Source organism: Primulina eburnea, chromosome 3, assembly GCF_022965805.1.
Source record: "Primulina eburnea isolate SZY01 chromosome 3, ASM2296580v1, whole genome shotgun sequence".
Classification (NCBI taxonomy): Eukaryota; Viridiplantae; Streptophyta; class Magnoliopsida; order Lamiales; family Gesneriaceae; genus Primulina; species Primulina eburnea.
The window spans coordinates 18,205,260-18,231,574 of record NC_133103.1 but is presented as its reverse complement, the minus strand read 5'-3'; the positions used below and the strand labels follow the sequence as shown (position 1 = coordinate 18,231,574).

Here is a 26,315-nt window from a genome sequence, read left to right as displayed (position 1 = left end):
TCCTGATTAAAAACTTATGCGCTGAGATAACGAAAAAGTAAAAGATGAAAGTACAGCAATACGGATTCTATCACAGAAGATAACACAGGACTTCTATCGTTTCCTTAAAATTTTGATCATTTTATCAGTTGGTTTCCCAGTAAATTATTAACATTCAATAGAAGAAAGCAAAAGGCCGTACACAATATCATGAAATGTCAGATTTTTCGCCAGAACATAACTCGATAAGTGCCAGAACAAAGGCCAAGAAATTACCAAACATGACAAAAAGAAGAATTGCAAAAGTGGACGGAACTAAGAAGCTGATGAAATCCCATATATAAGTTGAAGCCCAATATGAAAGTACAGACACCTGAACAAGGATAAAAACATTAATCATAAGAAAGACAGTCAACTGGAGAAAAACCTGAAAAAGTAGACGAAGCTCAAACATTGAGAGAAAATAATCGTACCCCACTAATAAGTTGTTGGTGCTTCGCTTTCACTTCACGTTCCTGCTCAGAAAGAATGTACGTACAGATTGGCATTATATGGTATATATAATTAAAAGTGAAAAAAAATAGAAGAGTAAAATCATATTGTCCCAAGTTTAGATGCCCCATCTCCATAGCTTCGACATCACAGTCCTGAATGACAATTTTGGTACAAACCCTCCTAACATTACTATATGAATATCCCATGATACAGTAATCACCGTAGATATAAGTTTAAGCCATAGCCTAGGTGTGCATTAACTGTCTTAGCTTCAAATGCGGAAGGAAAAATGGAGAAAATAAGTTGGAACCGATTTAATACCAGAATTTCATTATGACAAGTTAATGATCTCCACGATACATCATATAATAAGTTCTAATAAGAATAAACTTTCCACAGCCCCATTTATGAGCCTTATTTTCATTAAATAGAATCTATTTTTTATATGGAGTACATCTCTCAGAACTTTTTATATCATATAAACTTGTTCTCAAATATTTGGGGTTTTGAAAATCCAAACCCCTAGTTCTCATGATACACATATGCACTTGTCCAGGCCTTCAATTCAAGAGACTTCAACCCTAACAATTATATGATCTTTCCATCCGTATACATTTAGAAAGTTAGTGCAAAAACCTGCATTTCCTATTACTCTTCAGATTCACATTGTCAAGCATATAAAAAAGAGACCTACCTTCAACTATCCTAAATGCTGAAGACTCGAGGAAATCTTACCAAAATGAGAGCTGGCTGAACTAATAAGTATGTATAAATAGTTTAATGAGAAGTTTTTTAAGCTGAGTCAATAGTGAGAAATTTTAACAAAATCAAGCTGAAGAAAAATATATTTGAGCTAAATAAATAAGTGAATTGAGGTTCCCGGGTAAATTCAGACTTCACGTGTTAGATAAACATTATTTTCCCTAGAAATGGAATGATAGACTTGGAAATATAAATCATCACCGTGCCAACCAACCAGGTAGAAAGAATCTGAGTCACTCTTTATATTTACTAAAATGTTCTGTGTCTTAACAACGGAAACAAACTAGAAGAATAAAAAGAAGTGCTATTTCCTGTAACCTGAAACAAAAAGTTTTAGCTTCACAACCGTCGCTATTTACCTAGAAAGTACAAAATTTACCTTCACAACGGCCACCGCAAATGAAGCGGGGATGAAGGAGAAGGCAATATTAACAATGACGGCCACAGTAAAGGCATCCAGATCCTACAAATCACATTCAGCAACAAAATGGAAAAATCAAACGTGCAGCTTCACAAAAAAGTTCACAAGGCAGTAGCAGCATAGGCAAAACATTTCACAGCAGCAATAATAATAAGGTCAGAGGGCACAATTCCACAGCACAAGACATCAGAACCAACTTTTCTATAAAGGAAGCTTAGCACATACAAAGACTGGTGTATTAGCTATCACACCTAAAGATGCAGAAAACGCACAATAATAAAAAATAAATAAACGATTAAACCATGAGGAAATAAAATTTATAGCATTCAGGAGTATCCTGTACCCTGCATGAGGAAGCAAATTATGCAGAAGTTACGCCAATATACAGACTTCCATTCAGGAGTAACTCATGTTTCAAACTACCAGAAAGTGATTTGGTACTTAAGAGTGATTCTAAACATACATGACGTTGCAGATGCTGACTCTGTGTCAGTGGCAAAGGGTGATTACGAGTTTGAATAGTCATATTCTCGTCAAGAGTGGCAAGCCTGAGTATTGCTGAATTTATCAAATTAATAAAGGTTGGAGCAGCATGCTGGCAGGAACTATTGTGAAGGATGGTGTAGCCTAGACTTCCATTCTCACTCTGTTTATCAACAACTACTGCTCCATACCTGAATATAAACAATTACATGAGTTAATAAAACAAACAGAACAAATAAATATTTGATTTTGCAATAAATTTCATATTTTAAGAGGTACCTTTATATATATAGCTAAAAATAAAAGTGACAAATAACAGCTTGAAGTAAAAATAAAATAACATAAGAACAGCTTCAAATTAAGTTAAAAAACTTCCAAGGCTACAAGTAAGAAAATTTGGAACATCCAGTAATTACACCACACCAAACTTGTCAGTTCAACACATCTCCTTGTTTGATATCCAAGGTTTCTCTAAACAGGACAAAGCTAAGGATGACTCAGGAAAGTTACCGACTCATCAAATTTAGAAAATTGGAAGACAAAATGCAATCAATTCTTACTTCACAGTCAAGACAAGCTACCTGTGACCTTCAGATCCCACGTAAGGATCATGCATGATAACAAAGCTCTACAACATACTAATCAGCTTTTTTATCATCAAGTGTTAATTAAGTTGATAAAAAGGAAAAGATAGCTAGAAAAAGATTTGAATCCCCGGAAACAATCCCTTAAGCTCACTACTTCCGACCTCAACCCAGCCACTGTGAGCCCAACTGTATAAAACAATATTTCTTACCATACTCTGACTTTATGCAGTTATTTAAGGAACGAAATAGACAATTGCGTGAATATGTTGAATTCTGCCGGCCCAAAAAATGGTGTTTAGCAAAATAAAATTTGACCACACTTTAAATTGGTCAATCATGATGTCCAATGGTGCTCAAACACACTATATTACAGGTAGAACGATAAAAAATGGTGTGGCAATTATTAGAAAAAGCTTATTCATTTTGTGACAACTGTAATATTCAAGTGAAGCCATTTTCAGGCTTCTCCATGCTATCCTATACTCCTGCGGAAAAACGGTATGGGAACAGTAGAAAAACACAACCACTCAAACATTGAAGGGTTTTAAGAGAAAATGTAACATGTTGATGTTGGATACTAAGAGCAATAATATGAAATAGCGTCATTCAATTAAAAATGAAAATGAGATGCCAACATCGCAATTAAATAACACTTCTTATTTCAAATTAGTACACATACCCCTAAAAACATTAAAGCTAGTTGGTATTAGATCTTTGGGAAGCCATATGCATCTATTCTCCTCACATAGAGTGCTTGGTCCATACGCAAGTTCACGTCATAGGAATACAGATGAGGTCCACATAAGGTATAAATGAACTCTAATATTTAATTGAAAATTGATCCAAAACAAGATCGTCTTCAGTCGGTAACCCATGTTTGGATTCATGTTGCTCAGATTATAGGTTCTTCAGATTATTCCAAAAGAAAGATAAAATGTCGAATGTCAAACTTCAAACGTAGAATACAATGGATCAATAGAGTTTACCTTGACTGATAGGATTCATTAAAGCTAGACATTAGATATTCACTCATTGAAAGTAAAACTGGCCCCAAGGTTTGCCCTGCAGCTTCAACAGCATCTTTAAATGCCTGCTGTGAATCAGGAAATCTATATGTAGTCGGTTGAAATTTTTGAATCCATCCTCCATGCACATGCTCTGACACCTGCAACGTGAAGATCATTTGATACAGGAGAAATATTTAAGCCAAAATAGGAGAAAAATATTAAGGGAAATAAAAAAGTTTGGAAACCTCTTTTGCAGTTAGCAACGATAAATTGAAAGGAATAGGCCCACCTCCACCTCCACCAGTTAATAGTGGATTGAAGTGTGAGGTTGTGAAGGTTATTGATTGTTGGTCGGGATGCGGCTTAAGCTTGACTAAAAGAAGACCGAAAAGCAAAAAGATGGCCGGTATTAACAGCTGAAAAACAATTGTTTTTTGATCGCGGCGAGCTGACATTGCTCTCTTTATAATTAATGCTTTTGAGTGTTTCCAGAATGTTGACCTTGACAATGTGCAAAAGCAACAACACTGCATACTAATGAATTTTAAGATATGTAGAGTAGTTGCCCAAAATAAACAACTAGCTTTCCCCATTGTGGCCATCATGTAGCCAATAACCTCAATACAACTTTTGCAAACTTTTGAATGAATGATTCGATTTGAAGTGTGATTTTCGCCATGTTGCTGAACATCAGAATCGGGAGTTATATAATTCTTATTATCATGGCACTCAGTGATATCAAAATCACCACCAGCAACTCTCAAGAACACTTCTTCTAAAGTTGTGACAGAGATGCCATAACTTTCGATGCCAAGAGAATTACTGTCTCCGTAACCTACAGTTCCAACAGTAGGATTTGATCTTTGCACGTAACACTCTATTTCTCGAAACATGCTTTCAAATGATGATGAGGAAGCGAGAGGAAGCTTGAATGTAAGTTCATTACCAACCTGTCAATGCATAAAAGTGATAATATGAGCATTAAACTTTACTAAAATTCCAATTTCGCCTATGTGATGTTCTTATATATCAAGTAGGAAAACTGCTACAAATCCACTTATAAATGAGGAAATATCCACAAAATGAACAAGTATCTAAGGATATAAATTCAGAGGAATACTTCGCTCACGCATATTGCCGACGGGATGTGACGGTAAACTATATCAGCTGCTGCAGAGGTAGTAGGTGTAGTCTGAAGTCAATAATGTTAAGTAACTTAGATGCGAACAAAAGAAGGCGGATAAAGAACTACGACATGTATGGACTAAGATTTAAACAACCTTGACCAGAGTAAGCGTATAACCAACACCATACTTCTGCTTTAAGAAAAAGGAACTGTAACAGATGAAAATATATCTGATTAGATGCTATTTGAGGAATAAAACCTTAATGTCTATTAAATTTAAGTGAACGGAAGCATTCTAGAGTCAGAAAAATTCCTTTCGCTTTCAGAACATGATCAACAAGTTTTTGTGGCTCGGGTTTTTCTTGATTCTAAAAACAAGATCACTATCACCCTTCTTCCATTTCCCCCAATGTTGTAAATGGCTGGAGGTGGCTAAATTTTTTTAAGTAATTTTTTATAGATAATCATGTATAATCATGCAAAGGACTATCAAGTAAGCGGCATAATGCAAAGGACTGTCGAGTCGAGTCTACCCTTAAGCTTCAATCAATAATCTTCAAAATAGTGATGACATTTTCCTCTTTTTTGAAAGATTTTTTAATGTCTTCTTTGGCTAGTTTTAGAGCACCCAATAAAAGGTCATTGAGGGCTTTTTGTCACCGTCAACAAAACGGAACACAGATTTCCCCCCATCTTGCCTCATTTATTCCATAATTTTTGCTCGGGAATGGAAGGGTCTCAAAAACCATATCAGTAAGTGCTGGTAAGTACCTTCCGCAGCATTTCAAAGAACCATTAGCCATGATAGCAATTCGATCTCCTAACACATCAGCTTCATCCATGGAGTGAGTAGTTAGTAATATTATCCTACCCTTTTTAATTCTTTTAATTAACTGCCATGTCAACCGCATTGAGTAAGGATCCATTCCACTTGTGGGTTCATCAAGAATAACAACCTGCATTATATAAGAAACTGATTCGGAAAGATTACATACACAAAGTTAGCAGTTATTATTTAGAAACTTAAGCAAACCTTGCTATCTCCTATTAGTGCAATTCCGAGAGATAATTTCCTCCTCATACCTCCAGAAAGAGCCCCCACAACCGTATTGAATTTGTCTGCCAAACCTACCTAATGAAAGAAAATTCATAGAAATAATATGTCATAATAGTCAACACAAAGCATATTAAGTGTATCTTCCCTGTAAAGAATTATTAGCACATCAAACTCCAATGCAGCAACGGATAAATGAAGTGAATAGAAGCAAAGATTCTGCAGTTGTATTGACATGTAACAGAGAGACTGCTGGGTTTTCGTATCAGAGTTGGCAGCAAGAGCCAAAGATTAGAATGTCGAATCAGGGAGTTTATTCATCTACCTATCAGATTTTTTTTAGGTCAAATTTCAAACTGAAGATAAATTCTCCCAAATTTTTGAGAACTTCAAGAAGCTTGGCATTATCGGCCATGGTTGGAGACTTACGGATATCCTAAAACAAATCACACACAGCGTCTCTAAATAATGAGACAGATGATCATCCTGATGTATAATCTTATTTTTTTAAACACATAAAGAGAAGCATATCCAATGAGGTCGAGTAATTTGGAGGGAAGAGAATAAGAATCAATTAAATTGGAGTAAGCACATTTGGCCAAGGCAAAAAAGATTTTTTTCTTTTTACACCAAGGATTCAAGAGCTTTGTTTTGCGATAATTTAAATGAATTATGAAGGCAGAGACAAAGGAGTGACTACTTTTTCCACGTTGAAGCCATTATTTTTTCATGAGAAATATACCTATTAACCAAAAAATGAAAGATATTACCATAAATAATCTGAATTTCAAACTACCAGAAAGAAACTTACTTCTTCAGCCATTTCAATCACAACATTTTCCAAGCAATCTTCATTCACACCTTTTAGATGAGAAAATATTTCTAAGTGCTCCTTCACCTGATTAAAGCAGATATAAATGAAGCAAGTGCCAATAAAATTCAAGTTTGTCGCAGTTTGTGTGCTTCAATCACCAAACAATTGAGAGAACGTAAGCTATAAAGGTCAATGGAACAAAAGTATTTACAAATGACGATTCTGTTAGAAAATGTACTACTACTACAAATAAAAATGACAAGACTTTGATGAATAATCAAAAATATAAAATAAAAGGGGAATATAAATAATTCAAATAAAAAATCATATAGTAAAAACCCAAGAGCAGCATTTGATTTTCTCTTTTGAAAAAGAATTATACAGAAAAGAAATTGATGTAAGCAAATACCGGACACAGATATTGCAAGGAGTGTTACTTTCAGGAGTCCATGGATATTAATTTCCAAAATCGTTCCGGCTTTTCTTCGGTCAGTGAGGATTGTGGTCAAGGGGAGAGATAAGAGGATTTTTTCCCTCTTTATTCCAGATCTCAACGGTTCATAATCAGCCCATCTCTTACTATGCAAAATTCAATTCATATTTTTCTTGGAATATTCATTTTCGACAAGATCCAAGGATGAGGAGGTGATTGAGTTAAGTTTATCGTTAGTATCCTTAGACAGGGTCAGGTTGACCGAAGGAATGGAGTTTGGGATTCTTCAAGCATTTTCAGTTAAATCCTCCTTTGAGTCATCCATGTTTTCCTCTTTATCGAACCATTTGGAAGGTGCCAGTATTCTCGTGGACTGCGTACATCTGAGATGTTGCAAAAAAAAAATTCCCATGTGTTCTCTCTCTCCAAGTTTGTGTGTGTTATGTCAGCAAGAGATGGAGATTTGGGACCATTAGCTCATTCATTCTCTTTTTCACGCTCTATTTGGTTCAATGCATGGGCACAGTTAGGGTTGATTGGACTATCTCCGAGATCAACTTGAGATTTATTCACAACAGATCTCGGTCGCGATCTGGAGATGAGAGGTAGAATTTTTTGAGTTGTGGTACTTCTTTGTCTGAGTTGGTCCGTGTGGATGGAGAGGAACGGGAGGATTACCAACAATACTCGATTGAGTGTTGGGACAAGATTAAGTTCAAGGTTTCATGGTGGAGTTCCGAGAATATAGACTTTATGTCGTTCTTGGTCTCAGATTTGTATAGGTATTAGGGTCTTATATTATGTATATCCACATCTAACATGCCACACAAGTTTAATGATAAAAGAAATCATAGAAAATAAATAAATCATGTCCACAACGATATCACGCAGATTATACACACACATAAAAACATGCACAAATATATCCAATTTCATAAATATTTCCACTTCAATCAAAAAAACGTATCTAGAAAAATAAACCAAACCTTGATCAAGTTTGGAAAGCAAATTTTCTCACCGTCAACTCTGGAAAAAGAATGTCATATTGTGGGCAAACACCCAAACTTTTGCGTATTTCATCCTGCAAAACAAAGCAATCAAAAATATAAAATAATATGTATTGTTAAGCAGGTACAGTGAAACACATTTCCAAAAACTCTAGATACCACTTAATGACTAAAAAATCAATGTTAAACAACTACGGTAGTCAAACAATCAAGTACGGCAAAAGTCTAGGCAGCCTTCTTCGATCAATGAGTTTGGTGAATGATTTTTTCAATGACCTTACAAAAATTAGAGGGATGAAAATGATTCGAAGTGTGGTGGACTTAATTTCAGGAATGAGAAAAAATGGTAGAATTGGTGGAACTTTTAGGTACATTAGTACCACTGAAGAATTATTGAATATCACCATATAGAACTTTTAAGCCGACTGTCAGGAGATTTTTAGCATTATCACTATCATATAAGGCACATCAGAGCATCCTCATAATGAATACCATGTCTGTCAAGATGTTCCTTCCAAAAACTAATGCATCTCCAGATGTAGGATGAACAAGACCAACAAGCATGGACATTGTTGTGCTTTTACCAGCTCCATTATGTCCTGGATAATATAAAATTGAGATCAACTACAAGAATTGAAGGCACCCTTGCATCAATCAATTTTTCCACGCAGATGAGCAAGCAATATTCCTCAAATATGAAATACTTTGAAGGAGCTTTAAAAAATTCCAGTCCAATGCCAGCTACGCATATTACCATTACACGCATTAATGAATCAACAAATATCTCCAGATCACAGAACTAAAAGTATTTTGATTGCCAATAAATTTCTGCTGATAAACTCTTAAGTAGAAAACTTGCAAAAAAAATATCCACTTTGTCCAAGCCTATGACCATCATCTACAAATTCCACCAAATTTAATTGCTTAACATGTAATGAAAATGCAATACCTAACAATTGAAACTAATAAAAGAAGTACCTAAAAGGGCGAGAATTTGATTTTCATACAGCACCAATTGTAAAGAATTGACAGCACAGCAACTTGACTTCTTAGTATCATACACCTTGTGCAGACCTCTAATATGAATACATCTGGAAAACACAATAACAGAGTAAATGAGCATAAAAAATATATCTTCCTGTCCATTGTGCAAAATTGCAGCAGATTTACCTGCCATCAGACTCTTGTTGCTTTAATTCTAAACTTATTTCTTCTACAGCTGTTTCATATCCATCTCTTTGAAATTGACGATCGTTAATCTCGGAGTCACTGCCAACCAGTTTGATCAGAGAACCGGAAGAAAATTGCTTGCTATCATTTTTCTTCCTCCAAAATTGCTTACGTAACACAGAACGCCATCGATAGAGTAACTTATTTTCCCTATGAAGGACCTGGTTTCATAATAAATGGATACAAATTCAATATCCAGTCTCTTAACTAACCTAAAATGTCTTATCTTTTAAAACGATGAAACTTAAAAAAGCTGTCTAATGATTGCAGGATTGCGTGGATTTCTTGTACAAGAACTGAAGAATATAAGCATTTAGATTTTACCTTATCTAAACACAGACCAACTGCGCCATATAAGAAAGTGTCAACCAACATCATCACAAGGCAGACCAGGAAGCAAACCCCTGAAGAATCCTGTTGTAAAACAGAACATCAATTTTCTAGCAACTAATGATAGAAAAAGACTATAAGAGGAAAAAATAGTAACGAGGATACCCGCCAGATGTTGCTCCACCGTAGGCCAACCTGAGCACGTTCATAATCCGCAAAGTTGATTGACCCTAAAGCAAAAGCGGTGGGTGAAAGGAAAGATGCCATAACCTTTAATATCCTACAGGCATACAGAAATTGGACGTCTTATTAACAATCCAAATGAATTATAATTAAAAGTCATAGAATACTCACATAGAAACAGCCTCATCGTTAACAGTATAATAAGGGAAGAAAGCTCCAAGAAAAGAAAGTGTCCCAACTGCTATTGCGGTTTTTGCCCGTGTGAAGAAGGTGGAGATCAGAAACGATAGTGTTATTGAGCTCAATCCAAAAGAGAAGAAGTAAGCAAACACCAGTGTCTTGTCGCTGTACTTGAAAAGGGTTCCCATTGTGCAAAGAGTGATGACACCAGAAGAGACTCCAAACTGCCAAAGGGGAGGGAGGGGTAGGGGGGGAGAACATTCAGAAGCACTTCTACGATCCTCTTTCATGACAGTACATACTGACAGAAAATATTGGAAAAACATGCTTGCAAAAAATGAAAAAACATTTAGTGGTAAACATGATGATTTGAGCAGTTTTTTAAAATTGATAAACGTAAAAAAATTATAACCTGGAAGTTCCACAACACTATTCAATTAAGAATTTTTGCGCTGAAAACAGTTGCAACAACTTGCACCAAAAAAATTAGATCTTATACTTGAATTACGAAAACCGGTCATTTTATCATTTTAAGCGGCGATTTTTTCACCGAGTTTGAATGAACACTTATTGAGTTCGATTAGCATTTCAATATATTTAATGTAATCATCAATATTGACATTAAAAACAAACCAGAACAAATAACTTATGACGAGACTTAAAGCACACCAATGTCACAACTGACATTAAAAACGAACTAGAACAAATAACTTATGACGTGAGATAGAAAGCATATTGACATTCATAACTTTTTAAAAGTCAAATCACTCCTTTGAGTGTACCAAGACTCATCCAGCAGTAAGACAGACTCGATAATACACCACAGATTTAACATTCATTTTTAGTTGAGAAACTGAAAGCATGTCAGAAATTCCAATCTGAAAAATTCAATCGTTCATTATGTTCAGAAATGACGAATGTCCTCGTAGCATATTCTTCCAGGATTATAATCAATTTAGTAAAAGTTAAGCTGTTAGTCAACATCTTCTAGTGAAACACAATATGCAAAGTAAATAATCGTATATCCCTACTGCTGACTTGGAGATTTACAACTTTTTCCCTTCAAGATGATATATTACAAGTAGGAGAAAAACAAATCTATGTGACAACAGAACTATTACTCAGACCTGCAGTGCGTAAGTTAGAAACCATGAGAGATGAAACATCTCATCTTTTAAACCCATCATGTAGAGTCCTTCCTTGATCTTCTGCTCCTGGTGTATCAGTCATTAAAAATGTAAGCAGAAAAAGTTTTGAGAAACATGTTTACTACCCTGGTACAGTAAAATAAACGCAAAGAACAAAAGGTGATCAAGAATAAAAGAATGATCTCCCTAGAAAGGAGAACAAAACCTTTTCAAAAACGGAATAACTAATCAGTTGAGAAATTGGATACAGAAATCCCAGCAAGTACCTGTTGAAGAATGTATAGAAGTTAAAGTCAATAGTATAAAAATGCTAATCAAATATCATACAAGAAGAATAAAATGTTGAACATCATAAATCAAGAGAACGGTCCAAAAACATTAAACATGTACATACAGAACTCCCATGACTTTCTTGACGATCGACTGGAACTCGTCATCAGTGTATGCACGAGTTGGAAAAGGGACGAGTCTTATATTTGAAGGGCTAAACTGCGTCCAGGGTATGAGTAGCATGTGTGACAAAGGTGACTCCGAAGGTAATACTAAATTGTTGGTGTCTATGTTTGCCAATCGTTGTTGTTCGACGTAGATTATGAAGGAGTCCAGGACTTGTTGAAGCTGTAAACAAGATTACACAAAAAAAGAACAATAGCTTAAGAAATAACACAAGTTCGCTGTCCATGAAAGGAAACCAATTAGAACTTATCCATGGGCTTACCAACTTGAAGTCAAAATTTTGAATACATGATTGCCCATAATGATTGTTATTAATTATTAACGATATTAAGAGAAAGTAAAACCATGAAATCTGTCGCAATATGTTCCAGAGAAGAGTTTGTCTTTGATTTCCCTAATAATGATTAACCATCCAGTCCATATAAAAGAGCTTCTCTGAGTACACATCCTTGAATAAATCAGTAAATTACTAATTAATAATGCACACCAATTTCTAAAGCTATTCCAACCAAGTTTAACCACACCTAAACAGACTTACTATGCAGCCAGCATATCACCTAGCCAAGACACATCAGTCCAAAAGCATCAGACAGTATGTTTCTAACACCTCCACTTTCCAGGAATATAATTTTTGCATAGAAATCTGGTTCGACACAAATGTAATTTGTGTAGATCCACGAGATATAATTCTTAAAGAGAACTAGAGATCCACAAAATGGTAACTCTTAAAGAGAACTAGAGATACCAGCAGCACAAAGTAAAAACGAAGCCAAAATTATGAACTTAAGGCTTAAGCATCCCAAGGCAGTCATCAATCAAGTATTGCTGGTCAGCAAGAAAAATCAGAGAGATGAAATGATATCCTTCAAAAGTACAATGTCGTGTTAGCCAAAATTTATTGATTGACTGCAGTGGATGTCGGTTTTTCTACAACAAAAGACCACATGAGCTAGTTTAGTTCTCGGAAGAGGCCAACTTTTTATCTCACTCTTCCATGCTGACCGCTAATAATTTCATCTGCTATGTAGACCTAATCCAAGACATTGTTTACACATGTGATGCCCAATGAAAATTTTCAAGAAAATTCGAAAAAATATTGCAAGGATGTCAATGAAGTAAGTCAAGCTATTGCTAGCTTTAACATGACTTTTAAATTTGCATCACGTCCACAACCATGTACTGACGAAAAAAAGTCAGCCGTCTCAACATTCAGATAATGAAACGTCAACAGTAAATTAGTTCCTATTAAAACAAAGCAGGGCAAATGAGAACATACAGTTAAGAATCCACTGAAGCTGTACTGCAGAATTGGTATTGTGTTCACCCCTAATTCCAAGTCATTGACATATGGACCATTGACATCCATGATGGATTTAACATCGGGAAATCCAGAAAAAGCCCATGTATGGTTCAAGCGTATGCTATAATCAAACACGTTAGGCCCTTGATCATGAAACACAATAGCTCCTTTAATTTTCGGGTTCGTGGTGTTCCTACAAACAATGAAAATAAGTCTAATTTCTTCTTCGAAGTTCCATTAGAGCACGACAGAATTGCAAAAAAAAAAATTAAGGAAAAAAGCCAAAATGGAACTTTAACTCATAAAATTGACCAAATATAAAAATGGTTGAATGATAGCCAAGATGTTTCCCTATTTTTCAAATGGAGGAACAGGTCTGGTTTCTCGATAGTTATCTACAAGCCGAAATTATTAAAATATGGACAGATAACTTCAGGAAAAGAAAAACCAGGGCAGTTAAATTTAAGAGGGGGGGGAAGAAATAAACAATGTGATTCAAGAGCACCAGCAAAAATCCCTTCATTGGCTATAGACACTTCCAGGGATGAATTGTGATTAACCCCCCCCCCCCCCGGCTGCCTATGCACTTGTGCAAACAATAAAGAAACCAAAACTTACTTCACTTGATCATCGGCACCATACAGGTCTGAGCGTATGTATGTCTCAAGCTCTTCCTCGTCTTTGTAAATTCTTGATGTCAACTGGATTACAGATGAATTATTATCATCATCATCATATATTAAATATTATCCTAGTTGAGTGAATAAAGTAAAACTGGCCATATTATAAAATTTGAAACCAGAACCTTTTTAAACCTTTAAAAATATATCTACCCTGAAAGCAATCCAATAACCTAATTCCATAACGTGCTTGGCCATACAAGACAAACCAAAAGTTTCATATCATAGACATAATCATGATCGCGCTATAATTACAACAAACACCAAAATCGACCAACAGCAGTATGCATTAAAAATGGTATCTGCTTGCTTAAAACTTGAAAAGAATAAAGAGGTTAAGACAACACTTGCGTACTAAGTCGATGATCACAAGCTGAGCAAATTTTCAGTTTGATCTACTAACCCTAAAGCAACAAGTTATTTTCTTCTTTCTGATTGATAAAAATTTCAAGGTGTAATAAGTCCTGGAATTTTTTAAACCAATTGTTTTATCTAGATAAATAAATGGAAGTTGGTATTATGTTGTATTATTGATCAACGAAATACTTGAATCACTACTTTCAAAACCATAAGATAATGAAAAGTGGGTCAACAAAAGTTTCGCATGAAAACAGTTGCCCTCATTTATAGACCCAAGACAAGGAACATCGACTCGAAGATTTAATTAAATATTCAATTCCTACAAGTGTTGGATAAATAATGGATATCGAATGATCAGACATAAGAGAGACCAACTTAGTGAAATATATTGGAGACTATATTTGCCAGAGTTAGAACTCACAATCTTCTACTCTAATACAACCGCCCACCAATTTGCCTCATCACTCCCCTACTTATCTTTTGCTCCATGAAAATCAGAAACCTTTGCAACCACCCGCATAATTTATCATCTTCCCTAATAAAACCAAGTAGTGGAAATACTCTTTGTAACAACTAGAGGAATAAGTTTCTTTAAAAGCAAAGGCTTAATCATAGTGAAAGGAAATAGCTTTGAAGGAGTCTAGGTCTACTTGTAATACTCACAGGTCGATAGGGATTCTTGCAGGAATTGTTCACAGAAAAAGGCTGTTCCCAATTAAAAGGTATGGGAGTACAGGCAATGGTGGAAGTTGTAATGACGTCATCATATAACTACAGCTAAAAAGAAGTGTGTTATTTCTATTCTTCTTGACCTTAACAATCTTCTGAGTTCAGAGTTGCCCCTCAGTTACGATCCAACGCTGACTAAAACATAAGGATATTAAATGGAAATTTAATCTCAAAGATTTTGTACAAAATAAGAAGCTATAAGTAATAAGTTAGTTAAAATAAAACCTAGAAATCATGCTCAAAAGCAAAAACAAATGTTGCGGAAAGCATTAGATGATGATACTTCAACAAAACACCAAAATTATAATATGTGGAGTATGAAAGACATTTAAGAAGATGCAGATATTAGAAAATTATGATTTTATAAAATAATGAAGGAAAACTGAAACAACAATGAAAACCACATTTTATAGCAGTCCAACCAAAACATCACCAAATAAATGATAAGATCAAAGATTCAAAACTCATAAAATATTGGGCAATAGGCACTAGAATATATGAAACAAATTTAGATTGCAGACAAGAAAAGTAGAGAGGACATGGAAAAGTATGAATACAAATATAATCATAAAGCGTTAAACTATACCTTGAGCAGAGGAAACTTGATGGACAATATATTAATCATCATCCTGGTCTCACTTGTGTCGGGTGCAAATGCCAAATATTCATCATTTTTATACAACAATTCTAAAATTTGATTGAAAGGCACAGACTTGCCATCTTTTCCGACTTCAACTAGCATGTCCTTCCGAATATATCTGTGTTGGACTTAAATTCAAATTCAAAATAAAAAGCAAGCATATGAACTAACAGTAATAATTTATATCTAATGTATCGGTCAGAGTCAGAATAAGAAACGTACGGTTGTGGTGGATGTAGCTTTGTGTCAACTCTCATCCTCACGGCCATGAGGAGGAACATAACAACAGTAGGAAGTAATATCTACCCATTGAAATGAAAATAAACTAATAAACAATATTTTATAGTATACCCACAAAAACATTCAACTAGGATCATAATCAATGTGATGAAAACATCTCATAGGCATTAAGAAAAAAGATAAAAGAAACAATAGAGAGTACAACAACTGAACAAGAGAGAAAATATCCCATCACGATTGTAAAACCTGGATTTCATGATTCTTAAAAACTACAACTCCCACAATCGTGAGACAGCAAAGGATTATATGTGGCATAAGCATGTTGCAAATATTCCCTCACCCCAAAAATAAAGAAGTTCTGAAACGCAAACACAAACCAGACAAGAGAGAAAAAGAAAATCCAATTTATCACACACTAAACTCCAAGGTTTTGAGAGATTTCAAATTCCACAAACCATGTGATAACAAAATGATGCTTATTTAACACATATAGGCATGCAAATTTGTAATCACGTAGAAATCTAGGAGAGTGTGTGTGTGTGCGGCCGCTCTGGATAGAAAGGTTAAGACCTCTGCACAGGTGATGAATGGGTGGCGTATCTTGAGAAGCCAATTCTTTCGGAGCATGGCTTTCAATTGTCTTCTTGAAGACCCCGTCTTCATTTTCTCTCCGTTCTTCTCCATGGAAGAAAGACTTCTCCACTCTATTCAAACCGTACAGCTCACACACAGGAAACCCAAGAAATATCAGAGAAAACCATCAACCATCAAATCAGAACACGACATATAGGAGTTTGATTCGACACCAAAAAAAAAAAAAAAAAAAAAAAAAAAAAAAAAAACTAAACCGTCAAGCAGACACACCCTGCGAATACGAGAAACCTAGAAAAAAGAATAAATCGTACAAGAAATTTAAAAAAAAAAACTACATAAAAGAGAGCGACTGGAAAACCACCCAAGAAAACACTACACAAAGAACATGATTCAAGAAACGCAAATCGTCCCTCAAACACACTGGAAACCCGAGCAACGCGTGGAAAACGGAGGAAAAAGTATTAAAGAGAAACCCACACAAAGAAATACATAAGATTATTAACTGGGCGTGTGCCTGCCTATGTATTTCTCAAGACAGAAAAGGTCGAAACAAAGAAGTGAATTAGAAGATTGCTTCTTTTGGCCGTCGCGAGTGTGGGGAAGACGTGCCGTGTAGGACGTTTGTCGAAAACTAATGAAAAGCGACTCACTTTTCATTTATGAAGCAACGTCAAGACGGTGTTAAATAAATTGGTTCAAATTATATATTTAATCAATGAGCATTTTCTCATGAATTTTTATCTGTAAAACGGATCAATTCTATCGATATTCACAATAAAAAATAATATTCTTAGCATAAAAAGTAATATTTTTTCATAAATGACTCAAATAAGATATCCGAGTCATGAAATTGATCTGTGAGACCGTCTCACAAAAATTTTTGTGTTAATTAATATTTGTGTCACAAGATTCACTTGTTATACAATGTTATGAAAAAAAATTGCATAAAATATATATAATTTACATGGATTTTAATATTTCTTTCTGAAACAAATTAGAGTAGGTCTCTTGTGAGATGATCTCACGAATCTTTATCTGAGAGACGGGTCAATCCTACCGATATTCACAATAAAAAGTAATATTCTTAGCATAAACAATAATATTTTTTCATGGATGATCCAAATAAGAGATCTGTCTCACAAAATACGACATGTGAGACAGTTTTGTCAACAAATTAATATTATAAATAAATATTTCAAGAATAAGTTTGAATATAACGTGACATTAGTTAAAATCAATAACTAACATTTATCGGCTCTCTGTTATAAAAAAAAACATTTATCGGTTATGAGAAAAGGTCAAATTGAGAAATACGATTGCGTACACTAGTAGTTATTCGAGTATACATATAATATGTCTCAAACAAAATATCATTCCCAATGGGCCCTTCTCTCGACTCGGGCGGCGTAAGAATATCTGTCATTTACACACAAAAATATCATCAATTTGGAATTTTTGATTTTATTAAAGATACCCCACTTCCGAGCATGGTGGTCGGTTGGTATAAAATGGTAGTTCGATTTATTATATTCTTTTTCAATTATTTGATGCTAGGCTGGTAGGATTTGGCCAGTCTCTCCGAATATGCTATTGGGATACGATGGACAGAAGGGCTCTTCCTAGAGTCCCACACGGATATCAGGACATGGACTCTAATCCGAATGAGAAAAAGATTGATCATAGGGATCACAATGGTTACGAGTACGAGGCTGCCACGTCATCAGAACCTAACTCGTTTGGATCGTGTTTTATGATATTGGAAAGAATCGCGTGTTCAATATGTCTCGTTTTTTATTCGTTTATTATTTTGAACATGTCTATTTTAAGATCGTAAGTCTGTAATATGGATAAAAAAAAATTGAAGTCGTTGATACTTTTTGAAATGCACAAATTATGTGCATCTTTTAGTGATATTTTTTACAATTTATATATAGCTCATTATACATTTTAATATGATCATTTCATATTAATTCATACTATAATTATTTTATTTCGTATTAAATTATTTAGCCTCTCTTTATTAATAACTCGTTGGCATAAATATAATTATCATACTTTATCATTGCTCCAAAAGGTGAAATCGCTCACCTTAGGCGCCCCTCACCCCCCGGCCCGACAGGAATATGAGAGGAGGTAAATCATGGTGACTCAGCCAACCAGCAACAGCTAGACCTTATGCTACGCCGCGCACAAGGAGCTCCCCCTCATTGGAGGGAATTTAACTCCCACACTGCCGCTTGCGAGACTCGATCCCTGGTCATTGCTCCAAGATTTACTGCTGCTGACCAACTGAGCTAAGCCCATGCGGGCATCATACTTTATCATGCCTCTTAATTTAGATTATATCTATACATTTTCAAGACCAAAACTACTTTCTCTCTTTATTAGTATCTTATTATTATTTTAAACTATTGTTTCTAAAAAAAATTTTAAACTCACTAACCATGTCAAAAATATCCTTATTTATTTTACTAATCCAGAAACTATATCAGAGTCGAGGTAAAAATATTTGAAACATACAATATCATTATTACTATGTAATTAAATGTTTGAGGAGGAGTATTGTAAATTTATGATTCAAAATAATAGGTTCCTACAAATAGTATCAGATTGCTCTAAACTCTCCGGAGATATTAGAGAAATCCAAAATACTGTATAAAACTATGACAACTAGCTATACTATGTACAACATAAAATTGAGAAATCCTTGAAACAAGAAGAAATTCTTAAAATACTAAAGGAAATTCGAACAATAATCCAAACTCTAGAACAACAACCAAATTCTAGTAAAAGGATCTCGGAAGGAAGGTTAACACGATCTTTTGATATCGAACCCTTATTACACCAAAATGAGAAATGTCAAAGTAATGTCAAAACATTTAGCTGATGAAGAAAAAATTATCAGTTTAATTAAAATTGTCTTAAAAAAGAAATTCATCTGATGAAAACTATAGAAATGATTGATCTAGAAAATTTTCAATACCTCGCCTGATCTTTTGTGAATATCAGGGTCATAGATCTGAAGATGAATACAATAAGATGTGAACCTCCCTGAATAATTTGGTCATCTTTACCTGAACCACCAAGGGAAAGTATGAAATCTGATAAAAAAAATGAGATAATCCCAAACAGATTTCCAAATAGGTGAAGAAGCATACCCAGCGAGAACAAGGTCAAGGAGAAATCAAATTCTCTTGTACCAAATACCATATGATAAATCTGTTTGAAAACATTACGTCCTTATGTGGTTATGCTTAACATTGATGTATTGGTTTTATAAAATTGAGAAGATCTCATAGATGACTGGATCTCAACTATGAAAATCGCAGTATTTACGCTTTATCTCTACAAAGAAAGATTCATTAAACTTTTAGAACTGAGAATGATGATATTATTTAAAATCGGTTGGGACATGACTTCGGTGGAAAGCAAAGAATCGGTCCTTGTTGAAAAATCTCTTAGTGAGAAAACTGGGAAAATAATTACCCTATTTAAAGCACATTTAAGGGGGAGGGGGGTATTTTTAACAGTCAAGACATAGAGAAGAAAAAGAAATATAATCAAGTTATTCTCGAATTATAATGTGTTGTTGAAATATCAAACTTAAATTCAGACTCTCTAAATAAAATAAATATAATGATGAGTATGGTCGAATTCACAGAGAACGTGATATTTATTTCTTTCGAGGAAAAACAATTAAAAATAGGGGATATGTTGAATAAGAACTAAATAAAATCTTAAAACTAACTTAGCAACCAAGGAAAATCAAAAAATTTAAACGAGAAATAAATAGCAGCGATGAATAATTAACGAAAGTAAAAATTCGGTCTTGCCGAGTTCTTATTCAAAGGGGGTTTTCACTAACAAATTATACGTCCGTTCAGTTCCAAGTAATTAACCTTAAAATTAGAGTGATATCTGCTAAAATTTGTTAGTGAAAACCCAAGTAATTAACCTTAAAATTAGAGTGATATCCGCTAAAATTCTTTTGTTCTCCAAATTTAATTAACCAAACCCAGCATCCAGTCAAAACTTGTAGGTAATTGGGTTCGACATTGTTCCATATTAATTAAAGATAGCATTTTTCGTTTGTGAAAACAGTTAATCCTAAAATCTAACAGTCAATTAGCTTCAATTGATAGATCCAGTTTCATTGATTTATTTAGATTAAATATGCAATTATGACACAACACACCTAATCTATTGGTACTCATGTACCCATCATTTATCATAATTACGGATCATTGAATTCATGGAGAGCTGTAAAAAAAATTATATATCAAATTAAATTTTCAGAATAATCGATATAAAATTTTCATAAAAATAAATCATAAACCAACAAATACTTAAAAAAACAAGAATATTAAATTAAAGCGCAAAAAATCTCACAGTGATAAAATTAAAATAATAGAAATATCTCTTGAATCAAAAATAAAAACTTAGCTTAGAGTTGTTTGAGATAAATTAATGATATTTAAATAAACATCACTATGTAAAAGTAAGATAAATAGATATCATTGTTAGGAAAAGTTAGGTATTTATAACACGTGCATCATTCAAGTCAACTAAAATTTAAAATTTATAATGTTTATTTATCATTCAACTCAATTAACTTGAATAAAATAATTGGTTGATTTCAACTATTAATTTACGAAATGAATCTCAGTTTAGTAAAATTGTAGGAAACGAAAATTTCTTAGTTCACCGCTTTAATCAAATATATGTTGGATGTGAATGAAGTATTTTTTTAGTTTATTTTCAATTCTTATGTGTTTTTTCCTTCAAAAAACAATTTATATTCACAGGATTTTTTTAGCTAATATAATATTTTATTATTATTTTTATATAACTCATTGACTAACAAAATGAAGATTATTGGGATCGGGAAAGAGTTTAGAGGGGAGGTGAATGAACTCTTTCAAATTTTCTTCTTTAAATGTTTATTTCAACCGTTTTAGGCGGTTGAAAATTCTTCTCAAACAGTTGGAAATGTGAACCACTATTAAGTGCGGAAAACTGTTCACAATCTCCAATAGAAACTTAAACACGTTAACATGTTAAATCAACAATTAGAGACTGGAAAAGCAGTGCTTGCGAGAAGTAAAGTGACACAAGGTTTTTATGAATGTTCGGAGAATGAATACTCCTACGCCACCCCTTCTTCTTTCTTAAGAAGGTTTCCACTAAAAAACTTTGGCTTTACAAACTTTTTGCAACAGCCCACTCCAATCAGGACTTATCACACTACCTGTTTTGGAACTCTTAGTGATCACTTTACACTACTGGATATTTAAGAACACTTAGTTTACCAGACACCAAGACTAAATCAAATAACCAAAAGGTTACTGATGTGAACAAGCAGTTTGGTTTGAGTAGCACGAAATTGATCCATAGATGATTGAATGTAATTCTGTTCAAAGTGTGCTGAAAGAGCGATGAAGTGTGTAGACTTTTGATAGCGCTATGAGATCTTTGTATAAGCTAGCAACGAGATTTTTCAGCTGTAAATCGAGATGTGGGTTTAGCTAGCATACTCCTTCGTTAATATACACGATCTTCTTAACGGTCGGGAAGAACACATCAACGTTAACCTGATCCTCTGAACAGATGTGTTGCTGTCGTCTTTATGAGCATTAATTGTTCTTCAATAAATGCATTTAATGTTCCTTTTGCTCAGCATAGTTCTGAAGCGCTTTACTTGAGGAGTTCCTTTTATGGTAACTGTTTTTAGCATCAGATATTGAAGTCTATACTTGGTCTTTTTTTCCTGGGATAGAGACAAAAATGCAAATCATTCTTGGAAATGATGTACATATAATTTGACTTCAAGGCGGTGTAATACTTTGAATGTATTAAGCCGGTCAGAGAATGTCTTTGAGCAATAAATGGTTCTTTTTAATGATCCGGTTCTGAGGAGGATCATTTAAGTCCAAGCTTCTCTTTATTCAGAAAATAGAATTTGTCAGCGGTCTGAAATAAGCGGTTGAGACTTCTTTGAGCTTTAGCTGGTTAGAAAGATATTCCATATGTTGAGCTGGGCCGTTGAACTTATACATGTCACATATATAAACTGCAGCTGTTTTCGTGTTGTCTTGTTTCTGTCATACATCAAAATTCTTGGGAATAATAATTTCTTAACAAAGATTTTTAAAGATTTCGAATTTACAATATTCACGTGATTATAGTTTAGAATATAATATATCATGAACAATTATTGTTACATGTCTTTGGTTATTCCAATAATTATAATTAAGTAATATTTTAGATCTTCGAGGGGTAATTTTTTTTTAATTTGAGGAGCTTATGTATCAATTAATTGATGTAATAGGTAGAAAATATCAACATCATATAACAAAATGTTTTCTTACACTTTTATATTGCTTCTTTAATTAAAATACATTCATATAATTCTATCCACACTCTTATATCGTTTAATCAATTAAAATTCATTTATATCATTGTATTTATATTGTTTTGTTAGTTCGATTTAATATATAATTTGATAAATCATTATTTCTAATTCTTATCATCTGTTTGGATCCATCTTTTTTCTGAACAAAATATTGTTTGATAGATTGGATCATGTGATGCAAAGAGTAAAAATCATTTTTACTAATAATTTAATTTTTGGTTATATAGAATATAGATTCACATATGAATATGGATTCATCGCATTAGTTATAAGAAATGTAGCTGAAGGGTTGATAAATGGATTCCAAGAAAATTGTGATTGATTATAATCTTGAAGTAGATAACCCGACCGATTCTTTCATGATAACCGTGATTTGTCTAAGTTTCAAATTTGATTACTACCCGCCTGTAATCATAATCATCTTGTTATATCTGCTTTACTCAAATGAACATTCAAGCTCTGTCGATGCTATAACGTTTCATTCAGAGTGCATTTTTCTTACAGTGTTCACCATTTACAACAAAACTTACCTGCCTAATTTATCATATACAGACAGAGAAGCGGCTAGCGATTACTGATACCCCCATAAGGATCCGGGTCATTAATGACCCAGGTACCATCAAGAACCCGAGTACCATGTCTTTTCCCGAGTATTCACCAAGCAGCTCGGTCTCTCACTCAACCACCCGGGAACTTCTCCTCTTCTCGGGCAGTCATAATAGCTCGGGCTCTCATACAAGTACCCGGGTAACCGACTACCCGGGCCACCTCGAGAATTGCACCACACTCGAGTATGATTGATACAGGCCGTCTAATCTGTCAGAACTACTTGGACTTGGAGTGTCCTAGAAGTCATCAGAAGCTAGAGTATGGGCAACCGACTTGCCATACTTAGTAGATGGTACTAGAATCGAAGTACCTACCCCATTTTCTACTATAAATAGCAGGTATTAATGTCAATTAATGATTCTGGATTTTTGAACTCTCAAGCATATACATATTTTCTCTCGAATATTGCTTGTGTTCATCCTCAACCTGCTGACTTTAACATCGGAGTGGCGAAGTCGGACACCCCTACGACGCCCATTCACGAGTTACTTTCATGTTTGCAGGTGTCAATCCAAGCCATTATCTTCACTCAAAATTCCCAAACACTACAAATTGTTGATTTGATCCGTTGGACCCGGCTCACCCATTTCAGCGCGATCACATCAACTACCGTATTCAGTTTCCCCAGACAAAGGCAATGTTGGAACTGCTACTTACCTGAATGTTTTTTCTTTTATTTACTCTGTCCCCGAAGACCTAAAAAACGATGGCTATAGTGGCCGTTGATCGAAAACATACGTGGAAGCATTTCCAGATCTAGTAGTTGGAAGTGCTCGTTCAAGAATCTTCCAGAAAAGGCTGAAGCCTTAATAGAAGACGTAATTCACGATAAAGAAGCTCAGTTCAACAGCCCAAATCTTAACATAGCGTACAAAATGGGTGTGAGGGAATACCAAAGGCTAACTTCGTATTCCTCTTACCATTCGTTTGTTGAGAAAATATTTAAAGCTGATGTTGTTCTTCACTTTGGGACCAATGGTTCTCTTGAATTCATGCCTGAGAAACAAGTTGGAATGAGTGATGTTTGTTACCCTGATAGTCTTATAGGGAACATCCCGAACGTGTTTTACTTGCTGCCAATAATCCATCCGAGGACACCATTGCTAAGAGTAGGAGTTATGCAAACACAATAAGTTATTTGACTCCTCCAGCAGAAAATGCAGGGCCTTACAAGGGATTGAAGCAGCTAAGTGAGCTTATTTCTTCCTACCATTCACTTAAAGACACGGGACATGGATTTCAGATAGATCGTGAGCTCCATCAGCACGGTTCGGCAGTGCAATCTTGACAAAGACGTAAAACCTCCTAAAGAAGGGGCTGAGATTTCGGCCAAGGAGCGAGACCTTGTGGTTGGTAAAGTTTATTCCAATATTATGGATATTGAATCATGGTTACTTCCACGTGGACTTCATTTCATTGGCGAGCCTCCATCGGCTATGGAGGCAGTGGCTACTCTGGTCAATATCTCTGCATTAGATCGTTCTGAAGATGGGATTTCTTGTCTTTCGGCAATATTGGCTGAGACTATGAGCCGAGCAATTGAGGATGTTTATAGAGGGATTGACAAGGGCATTTTAGAGGATGTGGAATTACTTCGACAGATAATTGAGGACATGTACTTGAGTCAAAACGCGTTCGCATTCGACAGCGATGCTCCCGGTGCAGGCATGACTAAGAAAAGGAAGATTTTTGAGATGGCTCTCAGCACGACTGATGTTACATTCCAAAATCTTGATTCATCATTATATCTTTCTCTGATGTCAGTAATACTTTGGTTCGGACCCCAAAAATCTGGTGCAGAACCTCAGGAAATATGGAAAGAAGCCTAGTACATACATTGCTGATACAACTACAGCTAATGCATAGGTAAATTCCATGACTTGCCATCAAGAAATAAATAATTCATGGTTTTGCGTACTAAGTTGTTGAATCCAAAATGGTATGAAGGCATGATGGTGAGGGGGTCCGTGAGATTGAAAAATGCCTGACAAACACTGTTGGATGGAGTGCAACTTCTGAACAAGTCGACAATTAGGTGTGCGAAGAGGCGAACACAACTTTTATTCAGGACGAGCAAATGTCGAACAGACTCATGAGCACGAACCCAAATTCTTTTAGGAAGTTGGTTCAGACGTTTTTGAAGCAATTGTACTTAGAAGTTGGGGATAAGATCGAAGGGATCCATCGTTAAATTCTTGATTCAAAACTTAGAGCCTGATTTTTTTCCCTCGAAATTGCTCGTTGTGTTCATTTTTCCAGGGTGGATTGCTTTCATTGTTTTGTATGTAACCTGTAAGACATTAGATTGCCAAAACGTTCGTATTTTTGTTAAAAAACCAATTATTCAATAAAAATTTCTCTTATTCAGCTATCGGTCTCCGTTCCTCGATCGTAACTTGAATAACTTTTAAAAATACATTTTAATGCAACCACGTAAAAAATATATTTTAAAAATGTCAATATGCACCACATAATTAATTTATGCAATTAAAAAAATAAATTAAAATACAAGAGAATTTAATAACTTGCGTGCATGTGGTTCGTATGTACTTTTAAATTTTCGGGGCGTTACATAATACATCTCGAGTAGGTGAATTCAGGTCATGTCAAGCTTGAGTAGCAGCACCCCACTTGAGCTCAACTTGAAAGAAAAAGAAGCACCATGAATTTGTGTCGAGTACATTAAGAATATTTCTATTTGAGCTAAACTAGCTTATTTTTGCGAGCATCAGCGCATCAACAAACTCAAGCTTCAGTTTTTATCGTTTTACATAATATTGACACAAAAATCCATCAATTTTGGGGAAAAAAATTGTTAAACCACACGATTAATTACACAACTCTAAAACACTATTTGTCACCAATACACTATTTAACTCATAGGATAATTAAATATGTATTATATATCAATATATATGAATAATCTAATGATTTATTACTCTAATTTTTTTGTAAAACTTGAGTCAAACAATGAATAAACAAATATGTATAATCATCTAATTTCTTATTTTTCGCATCAAACATCTTTGAGTACAAAATAATGTATATAATATCTC

The 26,315-nt window shown here is 34.6% G+C and overlaps 1 protein-coding gene and 1 pseudogene across 2 annotated transcripts in view; one reads left to right on the top strand and one right to left on the bottom strand.

The window, feature by feature from the left end:
* The window catches only part of LOC140827159 (ABC transporter A family member 1), a 35,469-nt gene extending 18,590 nt beyond the window's left edge, over positions 1-16,879 (bottom strand). The window contains exons 1-27 of one of the 2 annotated variants that reach the window (XM_073189770.1): positions 16,716-16,874; positions 16,215-16,348; positions 15,627-15,706; positions 15,351-15,522; positions 13,614-13,696; positions 12,972-13,188; positions 11,634-11,857; positions 11,445-11,505; positions 11,219-11,305; positions 10,083-10,315; positions 9,894-10,008; positions 9,723-9,812; positions 9,339-9,559; positions 9,147-9,259; positions 8,661-8,767; positions 8,180-8,242; positions 6,726-6,812; positions 5,894-5,992; positions 5,632-5,816; positions 5,015-5,069; positions 4,855-4,926; positions 3,980-4,684; positions 3,714-3,892; positions 2,121-2,331; positions 1,616-1,699; positions 453-494; positions 256-352 (exon numbers count right to left, since the gene is read on the bottom strand). In XM_073189770.1, the coding sequence (XP_073045871.1) occupies positions 256-352; positions 453-494; positions 1,616-1,699; positions 2,121-2,331; positions 3,714-3,892; positions 3,980-4,684; positions 4,855-4,926; positions 5,015-5,069; positions 5,632-5,816; positions 5,894-5,992; positions 6,726-6,812; positions 8,180-8,242; positions 8,661-8,767; positions 9,147-9,259; positions 9,339-9,559; positions 9,723-9,812; positions 9,894-10,008; positions 10,083-10,315; positions 11,219-11,305; positions 11,445-11,505; positions 11,634-11,857; positions 12,972-13,188; positions 13,614-13,696; positions 15,351-15,522; positions 15,627-15,706; positions 16,215-16,328 (3,796 nt within the window). In that variant the 5' untranslated portion in view covers positions 16,329-16,348; positions 16,716-16,874. Of the gene's footprint in view, positions 1-255; positions 353-452; positions 495-1,615; positions 1,700-2,120; positions 2,332-3,713; positions 3,893-3,979; positions 4,685-4,854; positions 4,927-5,014; positions 5,070-5,631; positions 5,817-5,893; positions 5,993-6,725; positions 6,813-8,179; positions 8,243-8,660; positions 8,768-9,146; positions 9,260-9,338; positions 9,560-9,722; positions 9,813-9,893; positions 10,009-10,082; positions 10,316-11,218; positions 11,306-11,444; positions 11,506-11,633; positions 11,858-12,971; positions 13,189-13,613; positions 13,697-15,350; positions 15,523-15,626; positions 15,707-16,214 lie in introns of both variants that reach the window. The other variant, XM_073189771.1, reaches the window with a different exon arrangement.
* Positions 16,880-22,946: 6,067 nt separating this feature from the next.
* LOC140826973 (magnesium-chelatase subunit ChlH, chloroplastic-like) lies at positions 22,947-25,470 on the top strand (annotated as a pseudogene).
* Positions 25,471-26,315: the final 845 nt, after the last annotated feature.